General features: G+C 46.4%; 1 protein-coding gene across 2 annotated transcripts in view; it reads left to right on the forward strand.

Moving 5' to 3' along the window:
- The window catches only part of LOC122377485 (cAMP-dependent protein kinase catalytic subunit 3-like), a 156940-nt gene that overhangs the window by 95808 nt on the left and 45437 nt on the right, over positions 1-15695 (forward strand). For both annotated transcript variants that reach the window (XM_043357543.1, XM_043357544.1), the window contains exons 3-4: positions 7725-7834; positions 12864-13017. In XM_043357543.1, coding sequence (XP_043213478.1) covers positions 7725-7834; positions 12864-13017 — 264 coding nt within the window. The remainder of the gene's footprint in view (positions 1-7724; positions 7835-12863; positions 13018-15695) is intronic.

Here is a 15695-nt window from a genome sequence, read left to right on the forward strand (position 1 = left end):
AGGCGTGAGGCGGATGACTATTCCCGCCCGATGCCCTGATGGGCCGACATGTTTGACTGTGATAGTTCGAAGCACGATATGTGTAATAAATAAATGTAAAAAAGGTCACAGAGTTGAACGTTCATGCCTTTTCATATTTACATAAGCTGATCGGTACATTATTTATTGTTACAATTGCCTTAATTATAGAAAAAGGCAAGATGCACATATGTGAATTCAGTAGAAAAAGCAGAATACAATCGTGCACATTTTCACCGATGACTAGGCACATATAACAAAGCATGAACCAATCCGGGTCGTGGCATATGGATACGAGTGCGACCCTACTCCACACCAACCTTGAAAACGTTTCTACACCCATGTACGTATTAGAGGTGTCAATTTCAGAAATTTCTTGTCCGATGTCCGTCCAATGTCCAAAATCCTAGCTCACTTTTGTCCGAAAAATGTCCAAGGCATGGATTTGTCCGAAAACTGTCCGAAAGCTGGATATGGAAAGAGAGGATGGGGGAACTGATTTATATTAGGTATATGTTATTATGTACCACATGATAACTAGATAACAGATATCCGCCATCGGGTTTTGAGAGCAAAATATTGCCAACTAAAAATGTTGAAGCAATGTCATATGGAGTAGGGAATGGGCATTTGGGCAAAAGGCCTAATCTGATATACAACACAAACACAGCATATTGAGACAAGCCTATTCTGCTTCAAAATGTGCTGCAGCCTTCAACTGAAGCTGAGTAAGCAGGAATAATGCAAAACATTGCCTTATCCCTCAAACTTGCATTCTCAAATATTGACTTTTTGCCGCATCCCTTTGACACTAAGCCACTTGATGATGAATTAATGCAGCAATAATGCAAGAAGCTAGTCACTTACAATAATGCATTCTTCATCTTATATCACACTGGCTGACATGTAAAGTAGAACACTTCTTGCAAAAGCAAAGTAGTTCAAGTTCATGTAAGAAGAAACTGCTCTTCACTGAGCCACACATCTCTGAATATCGAAACAAAATAAGCGATCACAAAAATAAAAATACTTGCTATGATTTAACACAAATTCACTGAAATTCACAAGCAAAAAGAAGTTGTAATCCTTGGTAGAATGGAAAACACATTTCATGCTACCATTCTCGGTAGAATGGCACATGGTATCCGGCTTTGAGTCGATGATGTAAAAGTAAATCAATAATATGACGTCATTATCAGATAACTTGTCCTATTGAAGTGCATTAACCATAAGTTGTTTAATTCTAGTTCAATATGCATTGCAAAATATTATAGTTTTTTGAAAATTATTTAATTGTTAAGCAGACTGACTGTATTTATTATCTTAAACGTCATTTTTTGTCTCCTCTGATTGTCATGCGGGGGCCATCTTTCCTTGGGTGACATTTATGACGCTCTCGCCGCATTTCATCATCTTTTGGTAACAGCTTATTTGAATAGGCTATCGGCATACTTTGTAGCATTGTATTCGATATTTCGGCACGGATATTTTTTGGGGGGAAGGGGTGGAAGGGGATGATTTATGATAGGAAGTTCTAGGTAAGACTCTTGTGCTTCTTGGCACACCTTGATATTTGCAATTTTTCAGCCTCTTTTCTGTTAACTTTAAAGTGAGGCAAATCTATTTTTGGGTGTCCTCCTTTACTGCTTTGGTGTCTAGTGCTTCCCACAGGTCAATGATTGTGCATCATATTCATACCTATTACCTGTGTTATCTAATGATGGACTTGCTGACAACAATGTCACCTATTGGCTATTGCCATTCATAAACACATTTTCAAATTTAGAGTTAAAAGTTGGCACAGTATAGGTAGGTATATATTTGACTCAGAGCTACCTGCTACATGCAATTATGTTTATGTTCAACCTGCACTATAATTATGAATGATGTGTGAACCACCTATCCCCTGCCAATTTTGATGACATGTTTTGCAATTTGCTTGATAATGGAAATAAGTTTTAACTTAAAGTTATTTAAGAAATTTGTAATTTTCAACTAGTTTTCCGAATATGTCCGATGTGTTTGTCACTTGTCCGTCCGATTTCCGAATCGGAATTCGGAAATTTTCGGAATTCCAAAATTTTCGGTTCCGATTGACACCTCTAGTACGTATGAGTGCATGTTTGAGATCATTCTTCCCATTACACAACTGACTCGAGGCATGGAATAGCCACTGCATGCGGTGGAATTGCCTCACGATGTGAAATAAATAAATAAATAAATAAATGAGCTCTGCCTGTCTGGCCTCTTCATCTTGCGCCACTCGCTGCTGACGGAGGCGCTCAGCGTTGGCGTCCAGCTCCGCCCGCCTGGCCTCCTCCTCCTGTGCGGCTCCTCCTGTGAAGCTCCTACAATTTGAGCATCAGGATACGTACATTAACTGGATCAATTCAAGATATGTATAGCTTATTTTCCTTCTTGTCATAAGCTCTTGAAATTTTCCTTCTTGAAGATAAAGCTACTAAAATTCGAAGATTACGTACATGAACTGAATTAGGTCAAGTTACAGCTTATTTTCCTTCTTATTCAAGCATAGGTACCTATTACCTAACCTAAAGCCTAAAAAGCAATTCCTCAAAAGATTGAAGTACCCAGTCTACATATCAAAGCTATATCAAGAAAAATACTTGGTTCAGAAGTCAGATCGAGATGCAGAAAGAGAAACAACAGATTGATCACTGATCAGTAACTGTGCCAGACAGAAAGTGAGGATATACGAATAGTGAGTGTAGGCATTTACAATTTTTTGAAAAACTAAGGTATATCATCATTAATTTAAATATCTTATCAGAAGCCATGAAGTGTCCGTTATTTGTGTCATACGTGAGACGTGAGAATAGGCTAAAGACCCATACCGATTCTATAATGCAGTGTCTGCCGAAAATCTAAGACGGTTACTGGTGCTAAAATCCTCTTAAAAATCCCCTTTTAATTTGAAAAATAAAGCCAACGACGAACACTCGTTTTTAAGTGTTTTAGTGTGCATTTAGTTCCTGGAAATACATATTTTGAAATTGATCATTGTCTGTATAGTGAGCATCATTATAATAAATCATGAGTTAATTACTCCGTTTACATGAGTCAGCGAAAATGACGATTAGAACGGATATTTCCGTTTAGCGAAAAGTGCGCATATTTCGACTCATGTAAACTGATCAGCGCGCGTAAAAATGACGATAACGCGGAACGGAAATATCCGATGAATTAATGGGAAATATCCGTTTAGGACGTCAGGCCTAGACGGATTTTTTGCGCATCTAGCAGAAAATGACATGAATATGCATGTTTTATCGATGAAAGTTTTAGCTTACACATCAAAATACATATTTATCTTGAATGGTAGGTCTAATGACAATGAGATCCACATTTTGCCCCTGATTTCGCGCCATTGTGGCAGATTCATAAAGTACCTACATAAGTGTTGAGAGGAACGTCCTATGCTTCAAAAGGGAAGCATTCTAGTTTAGGGGTAATTTCCTTATTTCTTAGATTCAGCAATCAGGGTTCAATTCCAGGGCAACCAACATAGCCTTCCCAGCCAGTTGCTCCCTATAGCCACTTGGAACAGCATGCTAGTGCCATTTAGTGCTTGGTACACTGGATATGGTGCTTGATTTATTTTGCTTTAGTACATGCTCCCAAACAATTTTCTCTACCTAGGTACTTCAAACTTCCATAGTGGTGATTCAGATAGCTTATGCTTCAGCGAACAGCCACCAGACGGCAGAGCACACAGGCTGGTTGGGACAGTTGGCTGCATGCCAAAATATACACAAGACACACAGTCAAATTTACTCAGTGATACTGCCCTCTGCCCCCCCCCCCCCCCCATACTTAAGTGTTCACCTTATTGTTCCTAAGAAGTAGATTCTGCAGTGGTGGGAAGGTCTCTGAAAGTCTGGCTCAATCTCGGATAGTGGCAGCACGCAACTGGCAAGGTTTTGTGGAATTTGTGGAATAATACCTGACCTAACCTTACCTACCAGCCTAACTTTCAACCTACCATCCTACAAACACACCTACATGCCTACAAGTTACAACCTACCAAACTACTTCCTACCAATCTACAAGGTCAACCAACCTACCAAACCACACACCACTCTGACTTCATCTTCACATCTTTCCTGGTGTGATTGAGAGTGGATTATTCTGTGCATTTTGAAAAATTGCACTGATAGTGTCTTAAAGTTTGGTGGTGAGTAGATGTAATTTCTGTTATGACTAAAACCACATGGAACTGGAAGTGATGGATACTGTGTTGCACCCGACAGTCAAGCAATGCACCCACATGTCACATCTACTACACAATTCACCTAGTACTGATCTGACCCCTGTCTTTGAAGTACCTACTGAGCAGCCAAAAGCAAAAAATAAAATAAAATGCTGGAATATTCAAGTGCTTCAAATGTGTCAACCAAAAATGTAAACACAATCCCGCATCACCCCCTTAATACCAATGTTTTCTGAAGTGTGGCACCATCCTGCACATCCTTGGATCCTTTCATGCATTTTCATTTTGTCAACTTACTGGAGGTCCATCATGATGAGCTGTGACTATTATGAGCTGTCTTAGCCTCTTTCTAAAACCAAAAAGACTTTCAATATAGGTGTGCTCTTCAATCTTGTCCAAGACCTCAATTGTTTACTTGCTTTCTGACAGTTAATCACACTTATTTTACAGCACACAAGTAAAATAATGGCTTTTGCCATGATTATTTCCAATGCTACAAACAATACTTCTAAGATTCAAGCAAAGTAAGCCTAAAACAAGCACAAATAATGCTTGATAGGAGCTGCGCCAGACATGTAAAAATGCGCAAAATCAATTATGAACAGTTTTTTCGCTATAACTTGGCCAAAAAAGAGGTATCGATCTCAAATTCGGTATGTAGAATATAGATAGAAGGCGGTAGGCAGGGGGATGTCGTCCCGGTTCTTCCCATGTATTATTCGCCAATCAGCTTAACACTACCGGTGACGTCACTGGAGGACCGCCAATCGGGGCCGGCCGGGCCCGTACAAGGCCAAACGCAGACGTTTTCAGAAAAGCGTGAGCCGTATAGATACAGTCGTGGATGGAGTTTTGCTGTGATTCGGCTCTCCAAGAGTGCGTCAGGGTACCAGGACCCGGACAAAGGTCATAGTGAACCGGCATCTGATAAAATCCGCTCGCCACTTAGCAGCCGACTTCGACCCTTCACCCTCGTAAAACACAAAAGCCTGCCGGTCATCAATCCACCTGCATCTCTGCATCTGCTTACTACCTATATCGACTAGTTACTGCAGCCGTTTTGGAGCGGCTCACGGCCGATAACACACCGGGCGTGCGCTAGCCGCCGGTGCTAAGCGCTAACCATTGATTGCGCGTGGCCGACTGCGGCCCCGATGGCGCTGGCCCCCGGCACCGGCGCGGCGCCGCTGAGTGCTGACCTATGGAGGGGGGGGGGGCTGATAATTAGTTGAGCCGGAATTGGGATAGAAGCCGGTATGGGATTGGGATAGAAGCTCAGCGAGACTAAGGGATTTTGTGGTGCCTTCGGTAGGCCCCTCAAAAACACCCGTGTAGGGTCCTCAGGGCCGCCGGTTATGAAGCCTTTGGAGGCACTGGTGTGGGCCCTCACAGGTACCGGTGTGATGCTCTCAGAGGCATTGGTGCGGGGCCCCCAGAGGTGCCGCTGTGGGCCCTCAGAGGCGCCGGTGAGGGTCCTCCTCCTCACAGTTGCCGTTGTGGGCCCTCAGAGACACTGCAGTGTGGGGTTGTCACAGTCGGGTGTGGGACCCTTAGAGCTGCTGGCTCGAACCCTTTACAGGCCGACAGGGGCTCTCAGAGACCGACAAGGGGCTCTCAAGAGGTCTGCGGTGCCTTCGGGAGCCCTGTAGAGTCCTTAAAGACCAGCAAGGTACACTCAGACGCCAGTGGGGCCCTCAGAGTCGTCGGTGTGGGGCCTCAAAAGTCACCGGTGAGTGGCCGTCCGATGCGGCTCCGGCGTTGAGCCCCCCATATCCGCCGATATATGGCCTTAAGAAGTACTGGTTTCGGGACCTCATTCAGGGGTGCCGGTTGCACTCAGAGGTGGCAGTGTTGGGCCCTCAGCTAGGCACCGGCGCGGTGTGGGGCATTCACAGCCGCCGGTGAGGGCCCTCGCAGGCGCCGTTGTGGCCTGTGGGGGCCTTCAACCATTGGTTTAGCTGATCATCGCAGGCGTGTGTGGAACCCTTAGAGCTGCTGGTCCCTGATAGGCCGGTAAGGGCCCTCAGAGGCCGGCAAGTAGCCCTCAGAGGTCGCCAATAGGCCCTGAGAAGCCGGCAAGGGGCCCTCAAAGGCCGACAAGGGACACTAAAAAGCCGGTGTGGGGCTCTTATGGAGAGAAGTGTGGCTCTTCTGAACACATATGGTGTTCTTCCGAGCCCTGTGGGGCCCTTCTGAGTCGAAAGATGCCAGCGTGGACCCTCAGCCGCCAATTGGCGTCGCAAGGCCCCTCTGGCCCGAGGGGCCCCCTGATCCGATGGGAGCACGTGCCCCCTGCATCCCCTCCCCCCGGGTGCAGATAGAGAATGCAATCGGCGGTGCGGAACACAACAATTGCAATCGTTCCTCCTCCCGTCGCGAGGTCGCCCATCCGACCCATATCCCATCCCATGATTGTCAACCCTGGGGCTCGGGTCGGCAATGTACCGGCAAGGAAATCAGCTTTAGGTGAGTAAAAAAGTTATTAAGAGTCATTAGTTGTCGTTATGTTCGTCGTTCAGTAATAACAACTATACGGTGCCAAATGTACCCGACGTACAGCTTGGAGCCGGGCGCCGCCCGGTCTCCACCAGTGACGTCACGCTAATGCTTAGCGACCGGTCCATTGGAAATCGCGGGATGATTCTACCTCTCTTATACGGCCTTGGCGGTAGGGAATATCACATATATTCCGTTTTTTTTTCGAAATTCAAAAAACTTTTTGTATTTTTCAGCTATTATACCTATTCAAAAAAAAAATAATTTTGGGGGGTCAAAATCCAAAAAATTCAAAAATCTGAGACATCAGTTTTGTAGCCCTCTTAATTCTACACCTTTTATGACGCAACATTTTTCTGTATCTCTAAAGCTGTAGGCCTGACAGCTCTTCCCGCGAAACCTTTTTTTGGGTCGAAAATGGCAGAGATGACGTCACTCTGACGTCATTAGCGGCCAACCTATCATAGCCTTCGGAAATTTTTTTGGTCACAATGTGCAATATCTATTCACGGGAGGGTACTGAAAGTTTGGTGACGATCGGCGCAACGGTTTTGGAGGTATATCAAAAAACTAAAGAGGGGGGGGCAAAAAATGCCCCCCCCCACCGCCTGGAAGGTTAAGTCGGACTTCAAAAAACCTCCGGCACTCGGCTACGCCTCGTGTCTACAATTTTTCAAAGACCTTGGTTTCCATTTCTTTTTCCCAGAGCCATTCAGTAATATATATATATATATATATATATATATATATATATATATATATATATATATATATATATATATATATATATATATATATATTGACATGTTTTGGAATGTTAATTAAGCAAATTCGCGCACCTCCAGTGGACGGCAGTGAATGGAGCCGGCGGCGCCGCAGCAGTCTGTGCAGCCGGTCATACCTGCTGCCCAGACTGCAGCTGCAGTTTAGCCGAGAGCCGGTGAATGTGACCACTCTGTGCGCCCGTCCGTGACTGCAGGTCGTGGACGCACCACGACCGCTCGTTCCTGTACATGCTGTTCGAGTACGTGGTCGGCGGGGAGCTGTTCTCCTACCTGCGGCACGCCGGACGCTTCTCCAGCAGCACTGGTGAGACAGCCCGATGGCAATGGATGGGGAAGGGAAGACGCCCAATGGGCGAGGGTAAACAACGGATGGGTGATGTAGCGTGATGCTAATCTGTATTCCTCGCTCACTATCACACACAACACAAATAACACAGAACGTGACATATTCACGTGACACTTATCCGGCTGCCTACATCTAAGCAGCCGGCACATCCTCCGTTTTTTATTTCTGATGTGACCTACTCCTCAGCATATACGGTGACCGAGATCTCTGGTTCCCAGTGATCTGAGGTTCCGGTCCTCTCCGGGAAACCTGAGGTGGTGCTACTGCCTCTTGGCGTGGTGGCACTCTTATATACAAGCTTCCGTCGCTGGTTTCTCTTTTCTTTGTCGAGTTCGTTGTGTCCTGACAGGGGCTGTACTTCCGCAGATGACGTCGATTTCTTCGGTACACTCGTCCATCCTCTGTTTTGACTGCATAGGATCGGTTGCTGTCTCGACTTACAACTACGGCGGGTCTCCATTTTTGGTGGCCGGGTCTCGGTACCATCAGCACCGGCCTGCTGGTCTGCAGGGGACGGAGATCTTTTGCAGTTCTGTTATAATATTTCTGCTGCTTTTCTTTTCTTTCCTGAAGGCGCCTTTCTGCACCAAGCGGTACTTCGGGATTGAGCAGTTTTCCATGGATGGGTAGCATAGTTCGAGTACGCCGTCCCATGAGTCGTTGCGCCGGGGAACTGCCGACATTTTCTGACGATAGGTTTCGCATTTCTAGTAATGCTAGATATGGATCTGATTTTGTCTCGCATGTTCTTGTCATCATTCTCTTCATTTGCTTCACCGCGTTTTCAGCCTTTCCGTTAGACTGTGGATATCCGGGAGAACTCGTCGTGTGTTTGAATTCGTACATCTCAGCGAACTCCCTGAAATCCCTTGAGTTGAAGGGAGGGCCATTGTCGCTGACGAGCTCCATTGGAATACCATACCGTGCCATATGTCCTTTTAGCAGTCTGATGATTTCTTTCGTGGTCTTGTTGTGCACTCTGTCGCATTCTATGAAGTCGGAATAGTAATCTACAGTGACTAGATATGACCAGCCTGCCAACTCCATGAGGTCACAGCCGATCCTCTCCCATGGTCTTGCTGGTACTTTGTAGGATATGAGTGTCTCTTTCTGTTGGGCTGGCTGATAAGCCGCACAGGCTGTACGTACATTTGGAGACATAGTCTTTTATGTCTTCGTTCATGTTTGGCCAGTACAGGGCTTCTCTTGCTCTACGCATGCACGTTTGCACTCCAGCATGCGACAAGTGCACGCGTTCCAGCATGTAGCGCCTTGCGCTGACAGGTACGAAAATTCGATCACCTTTAAATATTACTCCCTTGTTGACAGATAACATGCTCCTGAGATCGAAATACCTGCGTGCTTCCATCGGTACATCACTTTTATGTTTTGGCCATCCTTTGCTGATGAGTTCTGCGAGTGTGCATGCTTCCATGTCGTTTTCTGACTCTGTTCTCAGGAAAGTAGCCGTTTTGTCAGATATCGGCAGATAGTCTTCTATCTCCAGTTGTTCTATGTTAGCTTCTTCTTGGCATCTTCCAAGTGAAGCATAGTATATTTCATCCAGATGTTCCGTGTTCGTTTCCGGGAGCTGAGCTCTGCTAAGTGTATCGGCTAGATGCATGTCAACTCCCCTTTTGTACTCTATATGGAAGTCGAATTTCTGCACCGCTAGCATCATTCGTTGCAAGCGTTTCGGTGTTTCAGCGAGGCTTTTGAGCTGGATCTGTTCCAATGGCTTGTGGTCCGACTGTATTGTCACCTCTCTTCCCAAGGTGTACCGTTCGAACTTGTTCAGTCCGTAGACAATCGCGAGCATTTCTTTTTCGATTTGGGCATAGTGTCTCTCAGCGTTGGTGAGCGTTCGAGAGGCATAGGCGACTGGCTGACCGCATTGCATTAGACACGCACCAAGCCCCTCTTGAGACGCGTCCACCTGGAGACTAGTCTCGTCTTTGGTACTGAAGTATTTCAGAACAGGTGCCTCGACGATCAGCTTCTTTATGGCTCGTAGAGCCTCGCCGTGGATGCAGTCGTCAAAAAGAAAAGGTGCATCATCCTTCAGAAGCTGACGGAGTGGTGCTGCTACTGTCGACAGGTTTGGAGAAAACTTTTGAAGATAGTTGACCATTCCCAGTAGCCTCTGCACACCTTTCTTATCTTTTGGGGCTGGCATGGATTGGATAGCACGCGTCTTCTCTGGGTCAACTTGTAGACCTCGATCCGTGAATAGGTGACCCATGTAGGCTACTTGTTTTTGTTTCAGCTTCATCTTGTTCATGTTCAATCTTATACCTCTTTCTCTACATCTTTCTAGCAGAGCTTTCAGTTTCCTGTCATGATCTGCGACAGCCTCTTCGTATGTGTCGCCTTCCCCATAGATCAGAATGTCGTCGGCAATAGCCTTTATGCCATCTAGACCTTCTAGCTCTTGGTTTAGCCTTCTTTGAAATTCTTCTGATGCTACGGCTATACCAAATGGTAGACGGTTCCATCTATATCGTCCCCAGGGTGTTCCAAATGTAGTCAAGAAGCTACTTTCTTCTTCGAGTTCGACGTGCCAATATCCGTTTTTTGCGTCGCAAACAGTGAACACCTTTGCCTTCTCCAGCCGGCACGTCAGGTCATCAACTGTCGGAATCGGATACTTGTTTCTTTTCAGCTCTTTGTTCAGTGGTTTGGGATCCAGGCAGAGTCGAAGGCTGCCATTCGGCTTCTTCACTACGACTAAGGCAGACACCCAGTCAGTGGGCACTTCCACAGGTGTGATGATGCCTTCACTGGTAAGACGATCCAGCTCCTGTTTGAGGCTGTCTTCCAGTGCCACTGGAACTGACCTCGTCGCCGCCTGATGCTGTTTAGCCTCTGGAACTACTTCAAGCTTCAGTTTTTCTCGGAATCGGCCTGTCCCGGTGAAAACATCCTTGTATTCGGCGACGAGTGCCTCTTTTTCTCCGGCGGCTCCTCCCGTGGTCACGTTATTGGCTTGATGCACGGTCATGATGTTGGCGTGGTTGACATTGATGAGTTCCAAGTCCTGTACAGCACTGACCCCTAATAGTGGAGTATAGTCTTGTGGTACTACAAAGAATTCCACCTGATACTCCTTCATCGTCATGGGGTTCGTCACCGTCAGCTTGCATCGCCCTTTCACCGCACTGGTCGATCCATTGTACATGACAAGCGACATCTGACATGGCTGAAGCTTCTTTAGGAGGGGGTCATCGCATGCCTTCTTGTAGACGTGCTGGGGTATCACATTGACACCGGCTCCAGTGTCGAGCTGAAACCGCTCAATATGATTGTTGCCTATCATCAAATGAGCATGTATCTTGCCGCTCCGTGGCTGTGACATTGCACCGGTGCTCACATGCCGAATGTGACTCGTCTCTTCCAACAGATTAGTTTGCTCTCCCTGTTGAGTTGCTGTTTGAATCTCGACACCAAATGAGTTGAGGTGTGTTTCTTGTGCAGAGCTTGGTTCATCGCACTCCATACCATTCGGTACGTATGAGTCAGCCATGTCCAACATCTCTACACGGGCTCGTCTACACTTTGCGGCGACATGGTTCAGGCGACCACAAATCTGACAGGTCTTTCCCCAGGCTGGGCACTGTTCTTTTTTGAACGTGTGTTTTGTGCCACAGTATTTGCACCATCCAATGGTTGGAGTTATTCTCCGTTGTTGACCTCTTCCTCTACCATGTACTGCATGAAGGTCGGCACTTGGTGTGAAGCAAGGTTGTGTCTCTTGCTGAGTCTTCTGAGTCATCGCCTTCATCTGATCAGATGCTGTCTCATGAGCTCTTATGGTCTGCATCGCTTGGTTCAATGTCAACTCATTTTCTTGTAGAAGCCTTCGTCTGACGTTGTCGTCTTGTATACCGATAATCACCCGGTCTCGGATTAGACTTTCCTCCAGGGATCCAAAGTTGCATGTTTTTGCTAGTTGTCTCAGGCTTGTAACGTATTCGTCCACCTTCTCCTGGTTTTCTTGCTTACGTATGTTAAACTTGTATCTTTCGTACGTTTCGTTTGGTTTGACCACGCAGTAGGCTTGGAACTTTGCTACGACGGAAGACACGGTTGCCTGTTCTTCTTCACTTGTGCACAGACCATCCAATATCAGCAGAGCCTCCGGACCGATGCACGTCAGGAATGTGGCAACCTGTACCTCATCTGGCTTCTCTTGTAACCCTGTGGCAATGGAGTAGTTTTTCCATTGTCGATGCCACAGCTTCCATGTTGTGTCTAAATTATCGTGGTTTTGTCTCAGTTTTAACGGACCTGGCAGAGGCAAGTTGGCCATGGCAGTGATTGCATGAAAGTATATCAGATATTTTGTTCCAATCGAAAGTTAATCATTTCAGGTCTATGTGAAAAAAATACAAAATTACAAATAAGATACTTTCACTTCTGACACCATGTAGCGTGATGCTAATCTGTATTCCTCGCTCACTATCACACACAACACAAATAACACAGAACGTGACATATTCACGTGACACTTATCCGGCTGCCTACATCTAAGCAGCCGGCACAGGTGAGGGAGACAGGGCATGGGGGGGGGGAGAGACAAGGCATAGGGGAGGAAAAACAGGATAGGGGAGGAGTGTCACGGGATATGGGAGAGTTGACAGGGTAGACATTGACAGGAGTGTGACTGTTTCTGTTTTGTGGTCCCTCCGTGTGTGACAGCCTCTGTACGTGTGTGAGTATCTCTACTTGTGTGGGAGTATCTGCACCTGTGTGGGAGTATCTGCACCTGTGTGAGTATCTGCACCCGTTTGAGTATCTGCACCTGTGTGAGTATCTGTACGTGTGTGGGAGTCTCTGCACCTGTGTGAGTATCTGCACATGCGTGAGTATCTGTGCGTGTGTGGGAGTCTCTGCACCTGTGTGAGTATCTGCACATGTGTGAGTATCTGCACCAGTGTGGCAGTCTCTGTACTCGTGTACGTGTGTGACCGTCGCTCTGGCGCCGCAGGGCTGTTCTACACGGCGGAGATCGTGTCAGCGCTGGAGTACCTGCACTCTCAATCCATAGTGTACCGCGACCTGAAGCCCGAGAACCTGCTCCTCGACAGGGACGGACACCTGAAAATCACAGACTTTGGCTTTTCCAAGAAGCTGAGTGACAGGTAAAGACCTGGGTGACGCCGAATTTCGCCCCTGAGCCGCCGGCTGCGCCCCTGAGCAGGCACTATCCCGTCTCTGGCATGAGTTCCCAAGCTGTACATCATGAAACTAAAATTTCACTTCACGTCAACAACTCCACGTCAAAACTCCACGTCAAAACTCTACTCCACGAAAACTCCACTCCATTCCACGTCAAATCGCACAAAAATCGGCTGTTTTGCACCTTACCATCAGAGATTTCATTATAAATTTGCCAGCGCTTTCCTGTTTTGCACCGGGTATTACATTGATGTTTTTTTTTTGCACATTTGGACCACAGGTCTTCTAGATATAGAGCATTATGTTTTTGAAAAATATCGCGTCCTTACATTTTTGAAGGCCTATAACTTTGGATGTGCTCGTCTGAGCTCAACGAAATAAACTGCATCGTTAAGGGCATTTCTTCAACATTTATCTGAAACTGAGATAACTCGTCTTTATCGAGCAGTTTTGTGGTCTTTATTGCCACTGCTTCAGCGAATTACATTGTCACATTAGTCACATTTTCACAATATTTCATAATTGGCGATGGGAAGTACAGCCCTCTGCACACTGCGTGGTAGGTATTCCTTTTTCGACAAAAACAATAATAACTCGAAAACTATGTTTTCTGTCACTCGAGAACCGTAACAGCAAGAAGCGCGAGACTCCGCACCTTAGATTGGGCTTATCATGGTATACATTTTCCATCCAGCTTGGCAACAAAACACATAAGTTTAGATTTGCCTCCAAAACAAACTTTTGCATTTTGCGGCCACACTAGGCGTAAACTTTGCTCAGTGATAACCCAATCGAAGGAGTGGAGCATGGCGCATCTATGTGCATAGACCACTATATACCTGGACTGTGCACTGATATTGCCGACTGCCATTAGGGCCCTGCTGGGAAATTCGACGTAGCACGTGGAATTGTGTGTTGATGCTCTAGTAAGCCATTTAAATGCAAGTAACTACTTAATTGTGATGTATATTTTGATAAATGCAGGGCCCTGTTCATGAAGTCTGCGGTCGCTGCGGCCTGCCGCAGGTTCTAAGCCCCGTCCATTTTTGAAACGTCATCACTCACTCGGCCGCAGCAGCGTTCCATGAACAGCGTCTGCTGCCGAAATAGTTCCCAACAATTGTTTACAACTGAGGCACACCGCTAGATAATTTGTTTACAAAATCGCCTCCATGACAACACGGCTTGTGCCTATTTGACTTAAGTGCACTTAAGTTCAGTGCAATTAGTTTTCTTGCGGCTCGGCGGTCGCTGGATTGTGGCCGCAGAGATCGCAGCGGCCGCAGCAAGGTGACGTCATACATTCGTCATACTACATGAGCCCCGCCCCTTTTCGTGACGTAACAACCCGGCTGACCGCAGCGGCCGCAGCGACCGCCGGGGTTCATGAACAGGGCCCTGAATTTATAGCATGATTTTCGACACGATAAATAAATAAAAGCACTTAGAGGCAGGTATAACACTGTATTGAGTATTCAGCGCTAAACATCGATAAACAGGAACCATCCGTGATCGGTTGTTTTGACAAGAAACAGTCTGATCGCATATTGGACGCACTGCAGATTTATTTGCTAGTGTAAATCAGACAGGCACCCTGGCACAATGTTTTGGCACTTTGGCCTGGCGCAGCAGCCCACACGGTCTGCACCACGGCATTGTGAAGATCCCTTTAGATAAATTACAAAGCTGTCGGGGCTGCGTGTCTAGCGAGATCGTCCGAGGTGACCTGCTTCCACCGAGGCCGATTTCATGTTCAGCTTAGCGACAGATGGGTTCTATCCTCTGTCCTTCTCGAGAGAAGGGGACTTGAACCCCGTTGTCAGATGGCCGCATTTTGGCGGGTGATGGCGATCGAGATTGGAGAATTAGGCGGAGTCACGAGATATCGGTTCACTGGACACTGCAGCAGAGCTTCGCACTCGGAAATATACTTCCTTATAGTTATTGTGCTACATTTGCCTTTAGTTACTAAACAAGCTGTATATCCAGATGTGGAATTCTCAGCCATGAAGGTATCTTACACATCGACGAATATGACTGCAGTTGTTGATTGCATAAACGAAATGATCCGAGGAATGTTACATTGCGTCTACTTCCTGCGGCTCAATCTTTCTCATTTTCATGAATCTTTCTCATTTTCATGAAGCTCTGCTCGCGCATCGCTGTCGTTGAGTGACGGTATTGCCCATGAATTTTATGTTTGTTTTTCGCTCAACTACACACACCAATGTGTTGAAGGAAGGCGGGTCGTAGCGTTGTAACTTGAGGTGTTTCTCGACAGTGTGACTCCCTCCGCCCTCGGCGAACAATATGTGAAGAAACCTATCGTTTTCCTTTACAATGGTAGTCGAGATGTCTTGAAACACACGTTTGGGGCTACGTGTGCCGAAGAGAGAGCGACTCGGTAGCTGTGACCAGAGCAGTACTCATGGCATTCATGCAGGAAAGAACACAAATTGCTGATGTGGGCACGCCAGCCCTCCGCAAGCAATACGATCTGAAGTGCTGGACCATCACTTGACGAAATTGCAAGACTTGATAACTCGTTTGGCTTCATTGTGTGACTGATTATAGGAGCCGCCAGTATCTGGAAGCATGTGCAATGTGCATCATGTTTGCATGCATGCATCTTTTTAATCAA

Source organism: Amphibalanus amphitrite, unplaced genomic scaffold (genome assembly GCF_019059575.1).
Source record: "Amphibalanus amphitrite isolate SeventyFive unplaced genomic scaffold, NRLGWU_Aamphi_draft 000045F_arrow, whole genome shotgun sequence".
Taxonomy (NCBI): domain Eukaryota; kingdom Metazoa; phylum Arthropoda; class Thecostraca; order Balanomorpha; family Balanidae; genus Amphibalanus; species Amphibalanus amphitrite.